General features: G+C 37.8%; 1 protein-coding gene across 1 annotated transcript; it reads right to left on the bottom strand.

The window, feature by feature from the left end:
• Positions 1-1,694: 1,694 nt before the first annotated feature.
• On the bottom strand, positions 1,695-9,470 carry LOC118251274 (transthyretin). Its single transcript, XM_035553250.2, has 4 exons — positions 9,373-9,470; positions 8,451-8,590; positions 3,985-4,120; positions 1,695-2,086 (listed from the first exon to the last, which is right to left on the bottom strand). The coding sequence occupies exons 1-4, from the start codon at positions 9,439-9,441 to the stop codon at positions 1,979-1,981; spliced, it is 453 nt and encodes a 150-aa protein (XP_035409143.1). The 5' UTR covers positions 9,442-9,470; the 3' UTR covers positions 1,695-1,978.
• Between the last annotated feature and the right edge of the window lie 8,576 nt (positions 9,471-18,046).

Genomic DNA, 18,046 nt, shown 5'->3' with positions numbered 1-18,046 from the left:
AGTGATCTGTTTTCTTGGAAAAAAAGGTCTATTCTGTTTTGTTTTTCTTTTTGTTGAGTAATAGTGCCTTATAGTTGTCATATACTTAAGAGATATAGAAATTTCTTGTCAACTTGGCAATTTCAGTTTCTATGAGAATCTCACTGTGGTTACAGTGGGGCATAATTGACTCATCCATGTTTATCTGTTAAGGGATTTCTCCCTGTGGTAAGCGTATAATGTGTGAACTATCTAGTTTTCTTATGTATTCCCCTGGAGGGAAAATACCATCTTTGGTTTCCAGCATGTTAATTAGGTACCTACATACCCATTTCTGAAAGTACAGCTAAATAGCATTTTAAATCCTGTCACTTTAGTTGTTCCTTAGATTCAGTACAACTTCGGGACTTTACCTTTACAGCCGCAAGTCAGCCCCCACCAGAAGCCTCTATTTCATTTTTGGAAAATGTTATTTCCTTAAATGAAACTCTTTCTGATCTTTGGCTAGGCCCATGCAAATACACTCTTACTATATTTACCCTGTCCTCAAGTGGATGACTACATGCAGAGTAGGGATGTTAGCCTCTTTTTTCTTTTTCCTTTTTCTTTTTTTTCTTTTTTCCTTGTTATTGTTTTTATTTTTTATTATTATTTTTTATTTTTGATGACAACACATGACTTTAGGAACATATTTACATTCTAACTAAATGGCTAGGCATAGCCTTCTGCAAATCAAACCTACTGATTTTCAAGCTTTAGGAATAGCAGGTTCACATGAAATGGCATGCATGCTTCAACATGGGTGCTATTTTGAAACTATCTGCACTGTTTACTAGAATTGTGTAACTTTGTTGGAGTCCAGAAATCAGGGAGAAAATTAATTAAATAGCTTGTGAATTCTCTTGGTATGCAGTCATCCCAGTAGGCTCTCAGTGTAGAGATCAGCTTCAAGGTCAGTGCAGATGAGTACTGATAGTTTCTGAATGGCATGAGTTCAGTAATGACCTCTGTCATTTCCATAATCCCATTAAACAATAATTCCTCTGCTTCAGGATATTTTTAAATACAATAGGCCATAAGTCTACAGAAATCACTGCTAAAGCCCTCACACTCTTGTGCCCATTTATCAACAATGTTATTTGAATCACAGTTACTCTAAAGTTTGCCTTGTTCTGCTTCTAAAATTTTGAAGAGCATATTCAGGTGATGGCTAGAGATTTGACTTATTAGAGATTTAATTGGAATGCGCCTGAATATGGTAGCCAGCTTGGTTAAAGATCAGAGTTGTTAAAAATGGTGGTAATTGAAATTACTTCAGAACTTCCTAGATTCAGTGAGTAGCAACTCTTCCTCTTGAAATCAACAAAGTATGCCTTAAAGTTTCAAGTAAAGCTACATAGATTTCATCCAGCTCTCTACATCTATATATTTTAACAATCTTTCTACATCGTTTGCTGCTAGATATTCAGAATTTCTCGTGTTTACCCTGTGACCTAGTTGATTGTGGGACTGTCTCTTCTGTGTGTAAACTATGAATAGCATAGATGATTTTATTATTTTGAGTACATTTGGTCTTTTTTTTTTTTTTTTTGAAGTAGCAGAACTCTAACTTTCTTATTCTAATCCAGTTCATTTGGTGAGATTTTGTTTAAGGTACTGGAGGAAGATAACAGAACCAAATCAAGTGTTAGTTTACTTCCATATGCCACACACAGTTTCCAGATGCCCTTTGCACTTGAACACAAATTACAGCACTTTATAACACAATAAAACTTCACCAACAGAGTAGAAATTGTTTTAAAGAAGTAACATTTTATTGACTTGTTTGAATTTTTGCCAGGTTACAAAATGAAAAAAAAAAAAAACAAAACAAAAAAAAACCACAAACACAAAAACGAATATAGCAAAAAGATATGCATTAGCAATAGAAAAACCCTTCCTTCTAAAAGCCTACAATAGTCCTAGCAGAGGAAGGTGTTTGTGTAATGACAGTACATGTTTATTCCTGGGGATCACTGACAACAGCAGTGGTTGAATAAGAGAAAGGACTGAGGAGAGCGGCAATGGTATAATGGCGGTGACCAGAATCATTAGCAGTGAACACCACCTGGAAAAGAGAAAACTTGTGATCACGATGAACAGCACACGTTCAAAACTACCTTAATGTTTAAAATCAGGAAGCATGCTCTAGTTCCTGTGTAGACTATTCTGATAGTTCTTTTCAGTCAATGGTCAAACTCCTTTGCAAAGGGTAATGCTCCCCATTAATTTATTACACCTGCTGAAGACAGAGAAATTAGTGTGATTTGGACCAATGTCCACAAAAGCCTCACCTGTGGTGACGTGCGGTGACGACACTGAACACCTGAGTCAGGCATGCCTATTTCTAGTCTGTGATGTGGAGTGGGAGGAGGAGAGGGAGGTATCTCAAACAACCAATAAGAAAGACAGAGAGGTGAAATCCTCTGTTAACTTCAATACAACATCTGTGTGAGGTGTCCTAGCTCTAAGCAAGGCAGGCAGTTGGAGCCCAAAGCTGGTTTCAATACTTCGGTGCCTCAGTGCTGTTTTTAACACAGCTGATGATGAGTCAGTTCTTAATGGGAGAGCTGAATTACTAGACTTGCAAGAAAAGGAAAAAACCCTTGTTCTAAAAGAATTCACATTTGCTGCTCTCCAAATCAGTTCTTGGAAGGTGAGACGCAGCTCCCAGGAAAAGTGCCTTCAATCGAGCCCCTTTCTATGGCTCTCTTTAGTCTAATACTTGAACTGTTTTCTGAACTGTCAGGACTAGAGAGTTCCATCTTCCACCCTAGTCCTGCCAAAGTCTAAGCTGCCAAGACATGAGAACTGTAGGCTAGAATTACCTTGTACACAGACGGTCACTGAACTTTGCCCACTTCCTAGGGTAATGGGGTGACTTGTAGACCATTACGTCAAAGGAAGGCATCCTAACAGCCTAGCTGGAACAGTCTCAACTATGTGCTTTTAAACACCTTTTGAGGTGAAATTCTTAGGTTCCAGCATTTTTCAGACATCCAAATGGTTAGGGAATATTTATGAGGGTTGTCTATTTGGCCTAAATCACTCAAGTTGCACCTCAGGCTTTTATGGATCTGGACCTTAGTCATTTGTTTTAGTCTTCCACAGGTCTCCATAAATTAACAATTTAAAATGTTCTACAGAATAATTCCATAGTCATTCCAGACCACTGAACAGAATGTTTAGAGAAACTTAAGTTAAATGGCAGTGTAAGCCTCAAGAATGTAAACAAAATTTTTGGAAGTACTAAGTAAATGTCATAGAAAAGAGCACACTATAAATCAATGTTGGACAGAAAGCAAAGAGGAGCATGTGACATGAAAAAAACCCTGACTATGGAATTTGGGTATCGATGAAACAGCCTATTTTTATTTTCCCACTATGGTTATTTCTTTATCTTTTTATGCTTCTTTTTTTCTTTTATCTATTTTTTTTTCTATTGTATATATCAGTACTGAGCATCATAAAAAATGCACACCAAAAAGAACATGTTTTTTTTCCTGTGATTACCTATCATACAAGAATTCAGGTGACTGGCATGAAGGATATCCCCCTGACTAAATAAGAGCTAATGTTCTATAAAATTAAGGCTTCCAAATCTGTATATTCCTTCAGCAAATTAAATTAAAGGAGACTATGTTCATTTTGTGTGTTTTTGTTTTGGTTTGTTTGTTTAGTTTTAAAATGCTGCATGGTTTTGAATAACGTAGCTCTTTTTGGACAAAAGTCTCTACTAAACTAAATGGGCACAGCTCCTCTTTGAAGAGCTGTGCCAATTTGTACTTGCAGGGAATTTGGCTACTTCCTCTGGCTTAGCTGACTGTTTACTGTCTTTATTTGCACAATGTTAGGTGGCAGTGAACCATTTTATTGCATTTTCAGTATCAAAGGACTACATTTATTCTGTCCAGCTCATGCTGCTGCATGGTATATAGGTTATTAGGTATATTTGCAAATACTTACATCAGCATATTCATGGAATGGGGAAAGGCCAAGTCCTTTCCAGTAAGAGCTGGTGTCAAACTCAACCCTGTATGTTCCTTCTACAAACTGTTCTTCTGTTGTGAGCTCATGGATTTCACCATACTCTGTGGTTTTCCTGTAATGATAAAATACGTACATAAATATTTTATACTGTCATTTAAATGTTAAACGGAAACAGCCAATATGGAGTGTTAAATAGCACAGGTGCTGTATAGCCAAATTCAACATTGAATGATTTCTAATAATCTGAAATAATTCTCTCCTGTGTAGTGTATGCTTCCATATTGCAGAACCTGTCCCTGCTACCAGCTTATCCACGTACATCACAAATTAAAGCTGACTGGCTTTCTTTGGTCATTTTTGTTGCTATGGCAGGGATTATAGTTAAGACCCCTGTTTTAATATCATGTTAAACTTGTACCAAGTGCCCTCTGGAACCAAATGTTAGTGGCCTAGGAAAAGGATTGTCATGATGAAAGGCAAGATGCCAATTCTCAAATTATAATTAGAGAAAAGAGATTTTAGTGGCAAATGATTTTATTCAGTAGTTATTAGCACTGAGACTATAGGTTTTACATCTAAACACTGAAGTGTTTTTATATAACCCTGAATGGTAGTGTCTTGGAACAGCAATTTAGCCTCACAAGATTTTATTAATTCAAATTGCCATGTCTTGGTCAAAGAGCAGGGTCCTCTTCCACTGGGTGCCATGTAAATGAGCAATAGGAATTGCCAGCTCAAAGAGATTATATATTCAGCTTGTAACAAAATACTGGGTGAATGGAATCCAGAAGCAAGGAGGAAATATAGCTGGCATTGCACCCTATTAGTCTGAAAAAGACCAAGCTTTGTTTGACAACTGTTTAAATATTTACATATTTGGCTCCTAACTCCTTTACATGCCCTTTCCCTCACTGTTTTATTTTATTTTTATTTCAATCTTTTTATCTGATTTTATTTTTTTCTACTGAAAATATTTATATAGCATTTCATAACCATTTGATGTATCTGAAGGAAAAATAAAGAAAACTTTGACTTCAAGAACTAGTAGGACTTGCCCAGCCTATGAGAAGGATAGCTGCCTATGCAGAAAATAGAAAAGCATGAGGAGAAATAGAGGGAGGAGAGGATGCAATGATCTACGGCTTCTTATCAGAGAAAGAATCAATTGTGCTATTACAGCTTTTCTTTTCCAGCCTCCTCCTACTACTCCACCTTGCTTGTCTTCTTTGGTTAACGATAGTGAATGACAAAAGTCTGAATGATGATCTTTTGCTTAAATTAAGAAGTTACAAAATCAAAAATGCTGTGGTAGTGTTCAGATTTTCTTACATTTCAACTCTAGCACTTTGAAGACTAACAAAAGTCTCACAGGTCTAGTATAGGTGAAATCAGCTATATCCAGTTATTCTTTCCATACCTGTAGAGAATCCAAGCCATGACTGAAACATGTCTCACAGGCAGTCTTTGAAGAAGTGTTAGTATTTCCTTGTTTAACCTATCTTGCCTTTAGAAAAGGCAATAGGCAAAAGGCTGAAGATCTCATTGACAAGTGCTCATGTGTCCTTGAAAACGTGAGGCAATTGCTGAGATTCTGCAGAACTGTTCAGGCTGCAAGTTAGCAATTCACATATATCTGCTTAGAAGCTAGATGGTTTTGACACAATCCATTTAAAAGGAAAAAATGGTGTGTGACCTAAAATCTTTGTTCACATAAAGAAATTTTAGTTTAAGAAAGATGTGGATGCAGCTTGAATGGTGCTTTCTGTAATTAGCTGATCCAGAGTTGCAGATGTTAACCATCCAGAACAGCTGGGAAACTGGAAACAAGGGTTCACTTGAAGTCTTCTGTTCACCACCAAGAGTTAATGGCACTTTCTCCACTTTAACTATTAAGTGATAGCCATTCAGTGTTAGTGGTTTGCTCATAAGCAAACCCTTAAGTACCACTGTTGTGGTGACATCCAACAAGACAGTGTGTGATTCATATTCTGGATAGAATTAGCACAAGGCAGAGGATTTCCTGCATTCAGCCCTGGTAGCAAAATGGTACAAGTGATTCTTTCTGAGCAGTACTTGCATTTCTGTATGAGCACTTGTATTTCTATCAAATGTGCTGTGACTTTTTATTTTTCTTTGATGATGATTCACACCCAAGGTCACAATGTTTAGTGAATACAACTCTTGAACTATGAGGCCTAGATTTCCAAAAACATGTGAGCAGTGAGAAGGTCAAAGCTAGTCATGGGAAGAGCTCATAGAGAACCCATATCATGGGCTTCCTAGCCCTAGGGCCTTCCTCAGAGTGCATCTCAGCTGTAGTTAAGCTTTCCTTGCATACTTTTGGCCAGATTTATTTTGAAATAAGCCTCTTAATAAAATCAGCTGTTATTATGCTAACTTCTTCTCTGCCTTTTAAATATTAATATTTGAAATTCTACAGTTACAAGGTGTGTTTGCTAAGTTCCCTAGAATGTGTTAGCAAGGCTAAACAACAACTACCATCTAACTAAACTAAAACAGCCAAACAAAACGAAAAGCTTTTATAGACATCTGTACAAAATGACACGTTTACAGTACATAGCAGAGGCATATGGAAATTCAAAATATTAACATGCTGGGTGTAGTTACAGATTGTGTTCCTTGATTGCATTCAGATTTTCAACAGATTTATCACGGATAAACTCTGGTTTTCCCAAAGGAAGAAAATTGCAATCATGTGTGAAAAACTATTTTAAACAAGTGTGCTCAACCTAAGTCAGTGTTGTCACTGAAGGCAGCCTTGGTTAAGATGCAAGCCAAAGGAAAGGTCATAATCTTTACCTGCAGTAAAAATGGTGGTTTAATGTTCCCCCAGCAAAATACTTCTCCTTTGCCTAAGGCTATTTTCCTCATTTATTTATTCAAATAATTTAAATAAATGATTTTCTCAGACTTTCTCTGTGGTATAAAGTGTCAAAAGAACTTGGCTAAGAAGAACCACAAGATTTGTTTCCTTGGGCTTGTTAAGAGCAGTGTTGCTGCTGAACAAGAACAAGAAAACACTAGTATGCTCAAAAGGTGACATTAAACACTTATGTTATATTTATCTTATTCCAGTGTAAGTTGTACTTTATATTACACATTCAAGACCAATTGATGAAACATTTAAAATAACGTGGATTTCCTGATCATGGCACAAATACTTGTTAACAACAAGACATTACCATTGTCTCCACTTCTCTTGAAAGCAGCCTGTCAATTTTTAAAGAGGTACTTTGTTGCTTGAAGGATGTAAATCCATGCCAAGAGTCATTTTTTTCCTAGACTGACACTCACCCTTTGGGAATGGAGGTGTCTGTTTTTATCTCTTAACCTCCTTGTTCCTTTTCAATGGGGAAAGGTTTTGTTTTTCGTTTGTTTGTTTTGAGTTTTATAAAAAGAAACCCTTCAGATAAAGAAAGCTATGTCTCTGCTTGTAGTGTTCTCCTCTTTTTCTCCCTACAGCTTTTATATAAATCATGCTATAAAAGTTCGAGTAAAAAACAGTTGGATGCTGTAGTAGTTCCTGTCCATGCTTATGCTTGTTGTTCTGTACTTGAATATCCTCCTGCTGCTAGAGATTTCTCTTAGTTAAAAATCTGAATCAGTGAGTTGTTACAATGAAACTTAAATGCCTGAATACCTCACCTATTTACATTTTAGAAAACTGTATCCCTCTGTTCCACATATTTTTCCTGCAGGCTGAAGATAATAGTATTTGCCTACTTCTCAGTGATGTTCTGAGGATGCTTTGTAAGTGTTAAGCTGTCATAATAGCAAAAGCCACACAAATCTGTAGATATGACAACAAAAAAATACTGTGGCCATGATTCTGTGTTATGTTACAGTGGGACTTTTAAAATCCTTCATGTTAAGGAGTTTCATAAAACAAGCAAGTTTATTGCACAGAAGAGAACTAATACACTTGTTATTTGTATGTGCACACATAGAGCTTACAGGAAGGATTTTGTATGTGACTGTTGAAAATAAAGATCTATATCCATTTCATATGAAGATAATAGGTTAGTCTGGATTGCCTGCAAAATTCTGGCAAATAGGCTTTATTTTTTTTCCTTTTATAGAAAGGACAGGTATTATTGGAATTAGGAGAAAAACAATATGTATTTATTAAACCTACTTAGACAAGTAGGTTTAGTAGGTAAGGCAAAAATCTTATTTTTTTTTTTTTAATTAATATGTGTTTCATTTTAAGTAGCAGGTATGTTCCACTTGAATCTGATGGATTCTAGAACAAAAGCCATGTGCTGTTATAGTGTGGTTATAGTGTGTATAATGCTGGTTATAGTGTGACATGTGAAAGAAAAAAAGTTTTTTTTTTTTTCCATCAGAGCTCCATTCCCTTTATTTCTCATTTGTTTGCCCAAGGCGCCTTGAAAATGTCTCAGTAAGACCACATAACTTACCCAGTGGCAAAGTCCTGCCAGCTTCCATCTGCAGCCTTTTTAAAGACTTTAACAGCTACGTTAGCTGCAGGACTTCCTCTGACTGCATCCAGCACTTTCACCATGAGAGGGCATTTGGAATCAACAGAGCCATGGGAGACCTTGGGGAAAGCAGGAGAGGTTATACAGGAGCTGTTCACTAGCCCTGCAAAAGCTTTCCTTCAAAGAGAAGATTGCAGAATTAACATTGGCTTAAAAGCAAGTCCTTTGCAAAATGGTATTCAAAGCTAGTTCACAAACATTTATGGCTTACAGCAGAATCTTTGATCTTTATACAGATCACTTTATTTTACATACATACATATACACAGTTTGACAAATATTTAGAGTTGCATGTGTCCCTGGGAAGATGTTATAAAATATACCTTTTTAGTGAGATCAAAAATAAGAAAATAGTAAATTATTTTAATCGGGAATGTTAGCCTGGGCAACCAACAAAGAAATACCTACAACATCACTAGGGGTGAAAGAATGAAAGAATATTGTTTTTTTTTGTTGTTGTTGTTGTTATTTTTTATTTATATATTTATTTTTCTTTTTTCCCCTTTTAGTGCTTTAGAGAAGCACTTGTTTGGTGAAAGAAGCAAAGCTATCTCTATATTGAAGGTATGGGATGTGAGTCACAAACTGACAGAAACAGAGAAAAATAAAAGGTCACATCTATATCCCATACCCTTTCATAGTGCCCTGAAATAGATGGGTAAATGGTGAAAGAAAAATTTAAAGAATTATGATGAAGATACATCAAAAAATGGTAGTAAAATAACATTTTAGGGAAGTCTAATAGTTTCAGCATTTCATGGTTGAGGAAGATGCTAGTTGTCTAGAAAATATAGATTGTCATTCCTGTAATGATTGAGGTTGAATAAAAAAAAAGACTCACCAGTGGTGCAGCTTCAGCAAGAAATACCAGTCCAGCAAAGAAAACAAAAAGAGCAGAGTGAAAGGCCATTCTGCTTGCTGTTAGTGAGTCCTGGTGCCAACAGCTAGGAGCTGATGAGATTTGGGATTTTATACCCAATCCTACAACAAAACAGGCTGCTTATTGGGTGCCCATATGACTCCAAATCTGCTGATTCTGATTATTTGCTTAGTAAACAGTCCAATCCTAGAGTCAGTCCATGAATAGCACAGCCATTGCAGTCAATGGAAGGCAGGATCACTAGAGTAAAGAGAATAAGTAATGGACACAAACATGACCCTTGCCTGGGGAGATTAGACTCGTAGAAAGCCCTCCACAGAGTAATGTAAACGACCTTTCTTTGCCCAGAATTCCAACCAGTTCTAGATCTTCATTCCCTTGGCCTCAGGTTGTGCATGATAATGCCCCAATGTTTTCTCTACATGTGCTCCATGTTTCATCTTGATGGATTTAATGCTCTCTGAAGACTAATTCCCAAATATAGAGGTGGACTCCATATAAGTGATGGAGTTTGTTCATTTTCTGTCTGAGGCAGCACTAATGGTCCATGCTTAGAGACAGATTCCCATGTCTGCAGCTGCTTTTTTAAGAAGAGCAATGTTTCTTTTTGAAACCTAATTTAGATAGGATCTGACAACATGCTGACCCTCACCAGAAGTTCCCAAGACTTCCCAAGAAGTTCCCAAGACCAAGGCATTCATCATGCCTAACTTCCAGCTAGACACTGAGTCTTCCTCTTAGTCACTGGAAAGACACCTAGTAAGTTCTGTCCCCTTGGGAAGGCAGAGGTCTAAGAGAAGTGAAATGAGTCCTCTCTTGCTCTATGGACACCAGCAGAAGCCAAATCAACAGATTGGTAGCTTAAGATAAGATCTGGCTAACAGTCTTGTTGTCAAACTCTTATCATCCTGGTAGAGTTATTGTTATGCTCTGAAATGTACATTTACATATAAGTAATTTCAGGGGTGAATCCAGCCCTAACCTAAGTTGGAAGGGAGAAGATGTCTCTTGGAGGAGTGGCATGTTATAGCTGGGTTTCTCCAGCTGCATCACATAAAAATTGTACTGCACCCTGTGCTAGTTGAGTGAGAAAGAAACAGTCCTTTGGCATTTCTTTCTTCCCATGTCCTGAATAACCCTGACTTTATACTTCTGTTCTTTGAAGGTGGTAAACTTAGTTTTTACTGTTTTCACAGTATTTAAAAAAAATGCAATTTTGCCTCTTGGGTGGAATTATGGTGAAGGTCTTAGAGGTTACAGACAGTATTCTCCAGAAGCTTTTATGTCTTCAGACTGATCTATGTAATCTGTTCTCTTTTGCAAAGTTGTGGGTTGGAAAAAATCTATATTACAGTAATCTCTTGAACTGGGATCACAGTGCCCTTTGAACTTACAGCAAAGCAGGCTAATACGTAAGTAGCATTCTATGCTCATTTTGCATGCACGAAAAAGTCAATTTGAGGTGCCCAGCAGTAACAATTCGTGCTGCAATGTAGTGCTTGTGGGTTCTATTCAGATCTTGGAGAGGTAAACACTGCTTTTAGATCAGTGCATCAATGTTTTACTTCCTTATTTTGCTCTCATTGTTTATAAATATTTCTCTGAAGCAGTAAGGCTTTGTATGCCAGGAAAAGAAATTATCTGCATTTTAGTGCAAGTAGACTGTCCTCTCATTTTCTGTCAGCTGGTCTGCAAGGAAATAATGCTAAGGAGCTAATGAGTCTGCCTGCACATGGAATTGCCCTCATATGGGAGCAAGACTTCAAAAAAAAATATTTTTTTTTCCCTAGGTTTTCTGCAAGATAAGTGTTTCTGAAAAATCAAGTCTACAGTGACAGTATGTTTCATCTGTCTGTATTACCTAGTTTACTCTCCTCTTTTATAACATTGATCTTTTGGTAGCTGGCTTCCAAAGTGAATAAGAAGAATGGAAAATTCTACCCCCAAACGTGATTATTTTTTTTTCTCTTCCTTCCTTTACAATTTTTTTGGACTCTCCCCCTCCCAAACATAATCTAAATAGGGATTCTTTGACTATTAGCAGGGTAACCATTTTGGAAAGAAAATAGACTCTGTGTTTTTGTGAATCTTTTTTCACACATTTTGCAGGTAACTAGATTATTGCTGTAAATTATAAGATATGAATGGACTTCATTATTTCTCCAGTCTGGGAGGCCATAGAATATCTAGAATTTATACTGAATTCTATTAAAATCCCATGGAAATCTAATTTAGAATTATTATAGCCTAATGAAATTAATGATAGTTAGACCATTCCCCTTCCATTGTCAGTCTCAACTTACTATCACAAATATTGCCAGTGAAATGCTTTTGTTAAAATACATAAGAGGGTCCAGGAATTTGGAATAGCTGGCTGAGGAGAACAAGGAGTGGAATTTTAGCTGAAAGAAAAAGGCATCTGCTTGGGGTCAGAAGAAATGGTGGCACCAAAGAGAAGGTAGAAGCTCCTATTTGGCTGGCTTTAAATAGAGAAGGATGCGGTGGTTCTAGAAGGGCATGGCTATCATCTGGATTGTGTGTGTTTGTACTGTGAGAGTTTTTGACATTTGCATCCAACTAAACTCTAAAATTTTACAGAATGTACCAGCCTCAGTGAATGAAATCTTACTATTTTGAGCAAGAATCAAAACACGTGACTGTAGGACGAAGAAGGAGACAGGAGATGAGTAACTGCAGAGCATGTAGCAAGTGATGATTGATTGACTGTTGTCTGTCACTTTCTGTGTAATGGGAGTCTGAAGTTTTTAAACTACATAATTTATCCCAGGTGAAAAAATAAAATAAAATATGGGAAAGGTAAATGAAAAGGGGCTGAGCAGTGAAGAGCAAATGGAGTTGGGGAACTCAGCCTTCTGAAGCAGTAAGGAAGCTGCCATGAAGAGCAGGGAACTGGGCAGTTCCCAGAGAGTCTGCTAGGAGGGTACATGCTACAAGGAAAGTAATGCAACACAGAGCATCAGGCACAGGGTAGTACCATAAAAGCCCTAATGTAAAGAAATAGTTAACAGGATCACCGCAAACACCTCAAAAAAAAAAAAAAAAAGATATTTAGGAATCCTGGCGTGGAAGAAAAGGCAGAGTTATACCGCTAACACAGAAATAGAAAGAGGCCATTTGGGCCTGGGGAACATGCAAAACCCAGAAGAAGGGAGTAGCATCCAGGGGGGGTTAGAGGGCTGGAGAACAGAAAGGCAAAGAGTCCCTGGTGTGAACAGTAACCACAGCCTTATGGAAGCCAAGAAATATGAGACCCCCCAGGTATGGAAAAAATTAGATAATCCTCAAATATGTAAATACTTTAAGGCTTATCTGAATTCCAAATCAGTTCAAGTTCATAGCTGAAGAATTAGAATTAAAGCTTATTTTTACTGAAAGCATATTCTTTGCTTGGAAGCATTACAGTGTTCAGGTCAAGAATAAACATGTCCCACTAATACTCTTGTTTATGTCGAGTTTTTTTCCAACTGCTTTACAGTGTATCTTTCTTTCTCTTCCATATAGTCTCAAACACTTAAGTTTATTTTACATAGATAAGCTCTTTACTCTCTCCCCTCTTCTCTTCTATTTGATTTTATGTAGAAAGCCAACCATTTCACATGGCAAAATGCTCAGACATGCTGGAATATATGACTTTGACCATAAAACCCTGTAAGCTATTCATTTGACATCAGCAGGAAAGAGGCTGATCGATGATAAGCCATTCAGTTATTTGAATAAATTTCCCTACACTTCTAAAGAATTAATGAATTTCTGAGAAAACAAACAAAACCATAACTTTCTTATAGTATATAGATCGCAATGTGAATTTTTTTTTTTTTTTTTTTTTTTTTTTACTTTTCTGGAGTTACATTCCATTAGGACTTACAGGGAAAGACCTGAGATTTCCTCTTGACAAAGTTTGCCTGAACTTTCTGAACTAGAGTCAAGAACTCTGAGTTTTAGTCCAGGCATCTGCCACTGAATTGCTGTGGCAGACCTCTGGCACATTAGGGCACTGCTGAAGTCAGTGAGAGGTTTTCTGTTGATTCAGCAATTTGCTGATTATGTACCATTTTCCCTCTCTGCACAGCTGGAGATAATACTTTTCTAATTAAAAATGTGCTCAGGGAAATGCATGTCTGAGCTTGAATTTCAGATTGCAAAGAATCGCCTTAAAAAATAGTGGCATTTCAGAGGTGTGTGCTGAGTGCATGTTTGTCAGTCAGCCGTGCACTTTGATTTTGTATAGAGAGTATGTCTGCATTTAGAGTTTTAATCACCATTCTCAAATTGCCTTGTTCATAGGACTAACACTGGGTATTTTAATGGGAAATAAGGAAACACTACTGTTCTGACATAGAAAAATAAGAGAATCATCCTTATCTTGTACACTATATCAAGAACAGTTAATCTGATAAAGAGGAAGTGTAAACTGTTAACAAACAATTTAGAAGACAGGTGGGTTGGGCTGGGCTTCAGGTACAAAATTGCAGTTTTTGATCATTTCAAGGCCATGTTCAAGGAGCATCCTGAGACATAGCCTAAATTGCAAAAGAATGAAACATCTAAATAAATGATTGTTACTTTGGACTTTTTGTAATCTATGAATTCACCTGGCACCTTCTCATCTTTGCAGACTTTCATGTTGAAGTGTTTCAACTCTACTTCATTAGCTATCCCTGTAGTCCCTGTCATCCCTCTAAAACAAACTTCTGTTCTTCAACTTCAGTATGTATTCATGTCTACATACTAATCCATCAGTCTAGACAAGCGAATGCACAAATAAATACATGTATACACAAAGCTAACTGAATAACCCCTGTGGCAGTCCTGGTGTCTTAACTTTTCATATTGCTGAAAAATGCTTTGAACTTCCCAGGTAATCAATGTTTTTTAAAGGTCAATTTCCTTGTTAGCAAAATGACGAGGTAGTGAAGGTTATCGATCTAATTTTGTACCCTTCTTACAGTAAGAGGTACACAGTAAATCCACAATGTGATGCAAATATTTATATTAAATATAACAGAATATAACATATAATATAATATATTTATAAAAATATAATAGAAAACAATTTTCAGGGGCTTTGTCTAGGCAAAGTTTTTAAGGCAATCTCCACATATGCTTGATGTATTCTCAGTGGACCGCAGATGTCAAATGAATAATTAGATCAGACACTGTTGACATTGAAAATCTTCCCCCAGCTGTTATGACCATTAAAAAGGTTCTGTAGGGTTAAATTATAATCTTTTCTTAAGTTACATATGTATTTGCTGAAGGTCCTGTGTCAGCTAATGCAGCTATGTACTTTGCTCAGCATCTTGCTGTTTAAGATTGTAAAATGCTGACTCTAAGGCTTTGTTTCCAGACACTTAATTTTGGTACCTAATACAAATAGGTGTGTGGAAATGCCTGTTTTTCCAGCATGCAGGTCCACCTGGGTAGTCTTTTCAAAAGCTTCTTCAAATTTACACAGTGCCAAATTATCCATTGGTTAATGACTAATCATCCTATAATGTTATTTAAATGACCCAGTTCTTTCTTCAGTGGAGGTCAATATAGGGAGATCTCCACATGGACTCATCTGGATGCAGCTTTGAAGTGAACTGTAGCTGGAAAGCCTGTGTTTGCATTTATGCTCTATCATGTGTCCAGGGCTGCCCAGCCCCTTTAGATCATCCGCAGAGCTGCCCCATCTTGGCATAAGATCATCATCTGCCCTGGACTAAAATCCACTTGGCATACTGTTGAGCAGGGAGCTACCAAGTTACAGAGATTGTCACGTGCATGCCCATCACACATCCATACCTTTCGTTTTAGTAATTGAACCAGTGTCTGCTTCCTGCCAAAAGCTTTGGGGAAATGCTGTACTAATCATTTTATCTCACAAAATGTGTGTCTATATCTTTCATGGGCTTCACTGATTATTTACATCAGCTTCCAAGTACGTTTACCAGATTTACTGGTCTGGCAAAAGCAGATGTACATCACATTGAAATGGGTCTGAGAGGAAGCAACCCTGTATCTCTTTTTTTTTTTTTTTAGGGGGTGGGGGGGGAGGGTGGCGGGGAATGAAAAAAGGTTCTCAGAAGGGCAGTAACGGGGCAGATTAGGAACCTTATGTTTGGGACAGTAAAAACTACTGGATTTTCCTTTTTTTTTTTTCCTTTTTTTTTTCTTTTGTTTTGCTCTTACTCAACTTTTAAGAACAAGAATTTACTATAACATTTCAAGGAGAAAAACTCCTGGAGAAGGACTAGATACTATTCTGTGCTGTAGAACCAGCAACATCTGATGCATAAGCAGAAGAAAAGCAAAGGAAAAGAGCTAATAGCTGTTGTAGACCAGCCACCGCTCCTAGACAAGGTTACCTGAGCCAAAATCTGTCACTCTTTATGTCCATAGCAAATGGGCAAGCTAAGTCTGTGAGCAAAGTAGGAAATATGGGGTGAAGGAATACTACAAAAATGTTGAGTAGCTCTGGGATTCCTAATGCTTCTCGCCACATTGCCAGTAAATAGAGCTAGTTTTGTATTATGTGGGACAAAATTCATTTGTACACTTTGAAATATCATGGGTTACATGAGTTAGCTGGAGGTTGAGCGAAAAGCATGGCATAGTATATTGTAAGGGAAAATATAGCGTGTGTATGTTTTCATGTTCGTAAACACAACATTTTTCCCATATGCATTCTGTATGAAATGCTGCCTGCCTTACATAATTGCAAACACAGACTGCTGCTTTAAATGGACAAACAGAAGCTACATGTAAACATTTTTTCTGATTAAGTCCCTGTGCTTATAACCCCTTTACCTACTGCCAGCCAAGCTGGGAGACTGAATTCTAATCAGGTAACAGGTACATGCTCAGGTTTATAGAGTGCAAACTTGTCAATAGTTCAGTGCAACACTTGCTAAGGACAAAAATAAGTGTAATTGTTTACCATCTCTAAACTATGTTCAGAACATATCTTGTAGCACATGAATAAAGTATACAGCTGCTGAGGCTGCAACTTAGCTGTAGGTATGGCTGTTGCATCACTGCTCTAGACCCACAATCACAGTGACTATAAATATGTTTTTTGCACTTGGAATATTCATTTTATCCGTGGGGTAAGATGGGGATTATTTTGCGGGGTGTATACCTTCTCTTTCTTGGTCTGCACAGGGCACAGGCCTGCCACATACCATTGCTGAGAAACTGTTCAATCATTAGACTTGTGTTACATCCAGGCATGCTTTATCAATAACAATAATGAAGCAGAGGCATGATCTGTGTTCAGCATGACTCAAACAGAACTGCAGCCACCTTATTTACCAGACCCTTTATGTGTCATGCAGTATGTAGTGCCCAGGGGGTAAAATAGTAGTTGGTGTAAAGCAGCTCGTCCAATCTCCACTTGAGGTGTGAAAAGAGAGAATGGCCTGTAGTCAAGTCAGAGAGGCAGGCAGTTTTAGTTCCTGGCTCCAACAGCTTGTTTTAGAAACCCAGAGTCTACATGGTGATATTAAATATTGTGTAAAAAAGCACAGTGCAAGCAGAGTGATCCACAGCACTGGATGAGCATGGGGAATGTCTCAGGGAGTTATTCCCACTGACCACTCTCATGGGACATGTAGATCTCAAGTAATTTTCTGTGAAGGCTCCTTTCCCTTGCTTGCAGCAATTCAAGCTAGTAGGTGAGCCGTCCAAGAGATCATTTGATGTTGGATGTTTGTGCACTGAATGCTATATGCCAATGACTTGACTTCAGTATAAGGCCACATGTCTCTCACATTCAGGCAATTAGCGTAAGCACTCACTGCTTGGATCTAAAATTGATAAAGTTCTATAATGCAGGGTATGTTGTGGAACCTACCAGTGAAACATGCCTAGGTTTTCCTGTTTTCCTGTTTGGGACATTTTTTCCTTCAGAGGTTGGCTTTATTCTTTTAAAATCTCTGAGGAATTCAGTGTTGCTTGAATAAAGTCATCCAGGAAAATCTGGAAGTCCTTCTAGTACGTACTGTGGTTGTTGTTCTGGCCTGTCTAACAGCACAGACCAGAGCACTGCTCGTGGACCACTCCTGGTCAGGATCTCCCCAGTGTTCCTGCAGAGCTGCTCTTGGGGCAGTACTAGGCCACCTGCCCAAAGCCATCTATCTGCCAGGTGCTGCCCCTCTCTTTGTCCCTTTGCTATGATGTGACAGTGTACAGCACCCCATGCCTTTCTGAACCTGCATCACAAGCCCACAGCATTGCAGCCACTGGAAACTAGCTCTGAGAGATACATACTGGTAAAATAAGTTTGTTTAATCCCCTTCATCCCTGTGATTTTCCTCTCTGAGCATATTTCAAAGGAATTTTAATCTTCTTTCATGTAGGCTGGAGAAAACATGGGGGCTGGAAGCTTGTGCGCACCAAGCAGAGTAGTTACCAGGCTTGGCGTTCACATACTGCCCTAAGTAACTGTCAAGCGTAGCCAAAGAGACAAGTCCTCTGGATCACTTGGGTCCCTCAAAAAGTGTTGAAATATCAGATTGAAATCCTTAGCCACCCTTGCTAGTTAGCATTCTCCTTCAACAGAGGGCAAAAGGCTTATTCAATTCTGGATGATTTCTTTACTTTACTTTTCCTCACGCAATCCAAAAGATTC

This window comes from Cygnus atratus, chromosome 2 (assembly GCF_013377495.2).
Source record: "Cygnus atratus isolate AKBS03 ecotype Queensland, Australia chromosome 2, CAtr_DNAZoo_HiC_assembly, whole genome shotgun sequence".
NCBI lineage: Eukaryota > Metazoa > Chordata > Aves > Anseriformes > Anatidae > Cygnus > Cygnus atratus.
This window is presented reverse-complemented; position numbering and strand designations above follow the sequence as displayed.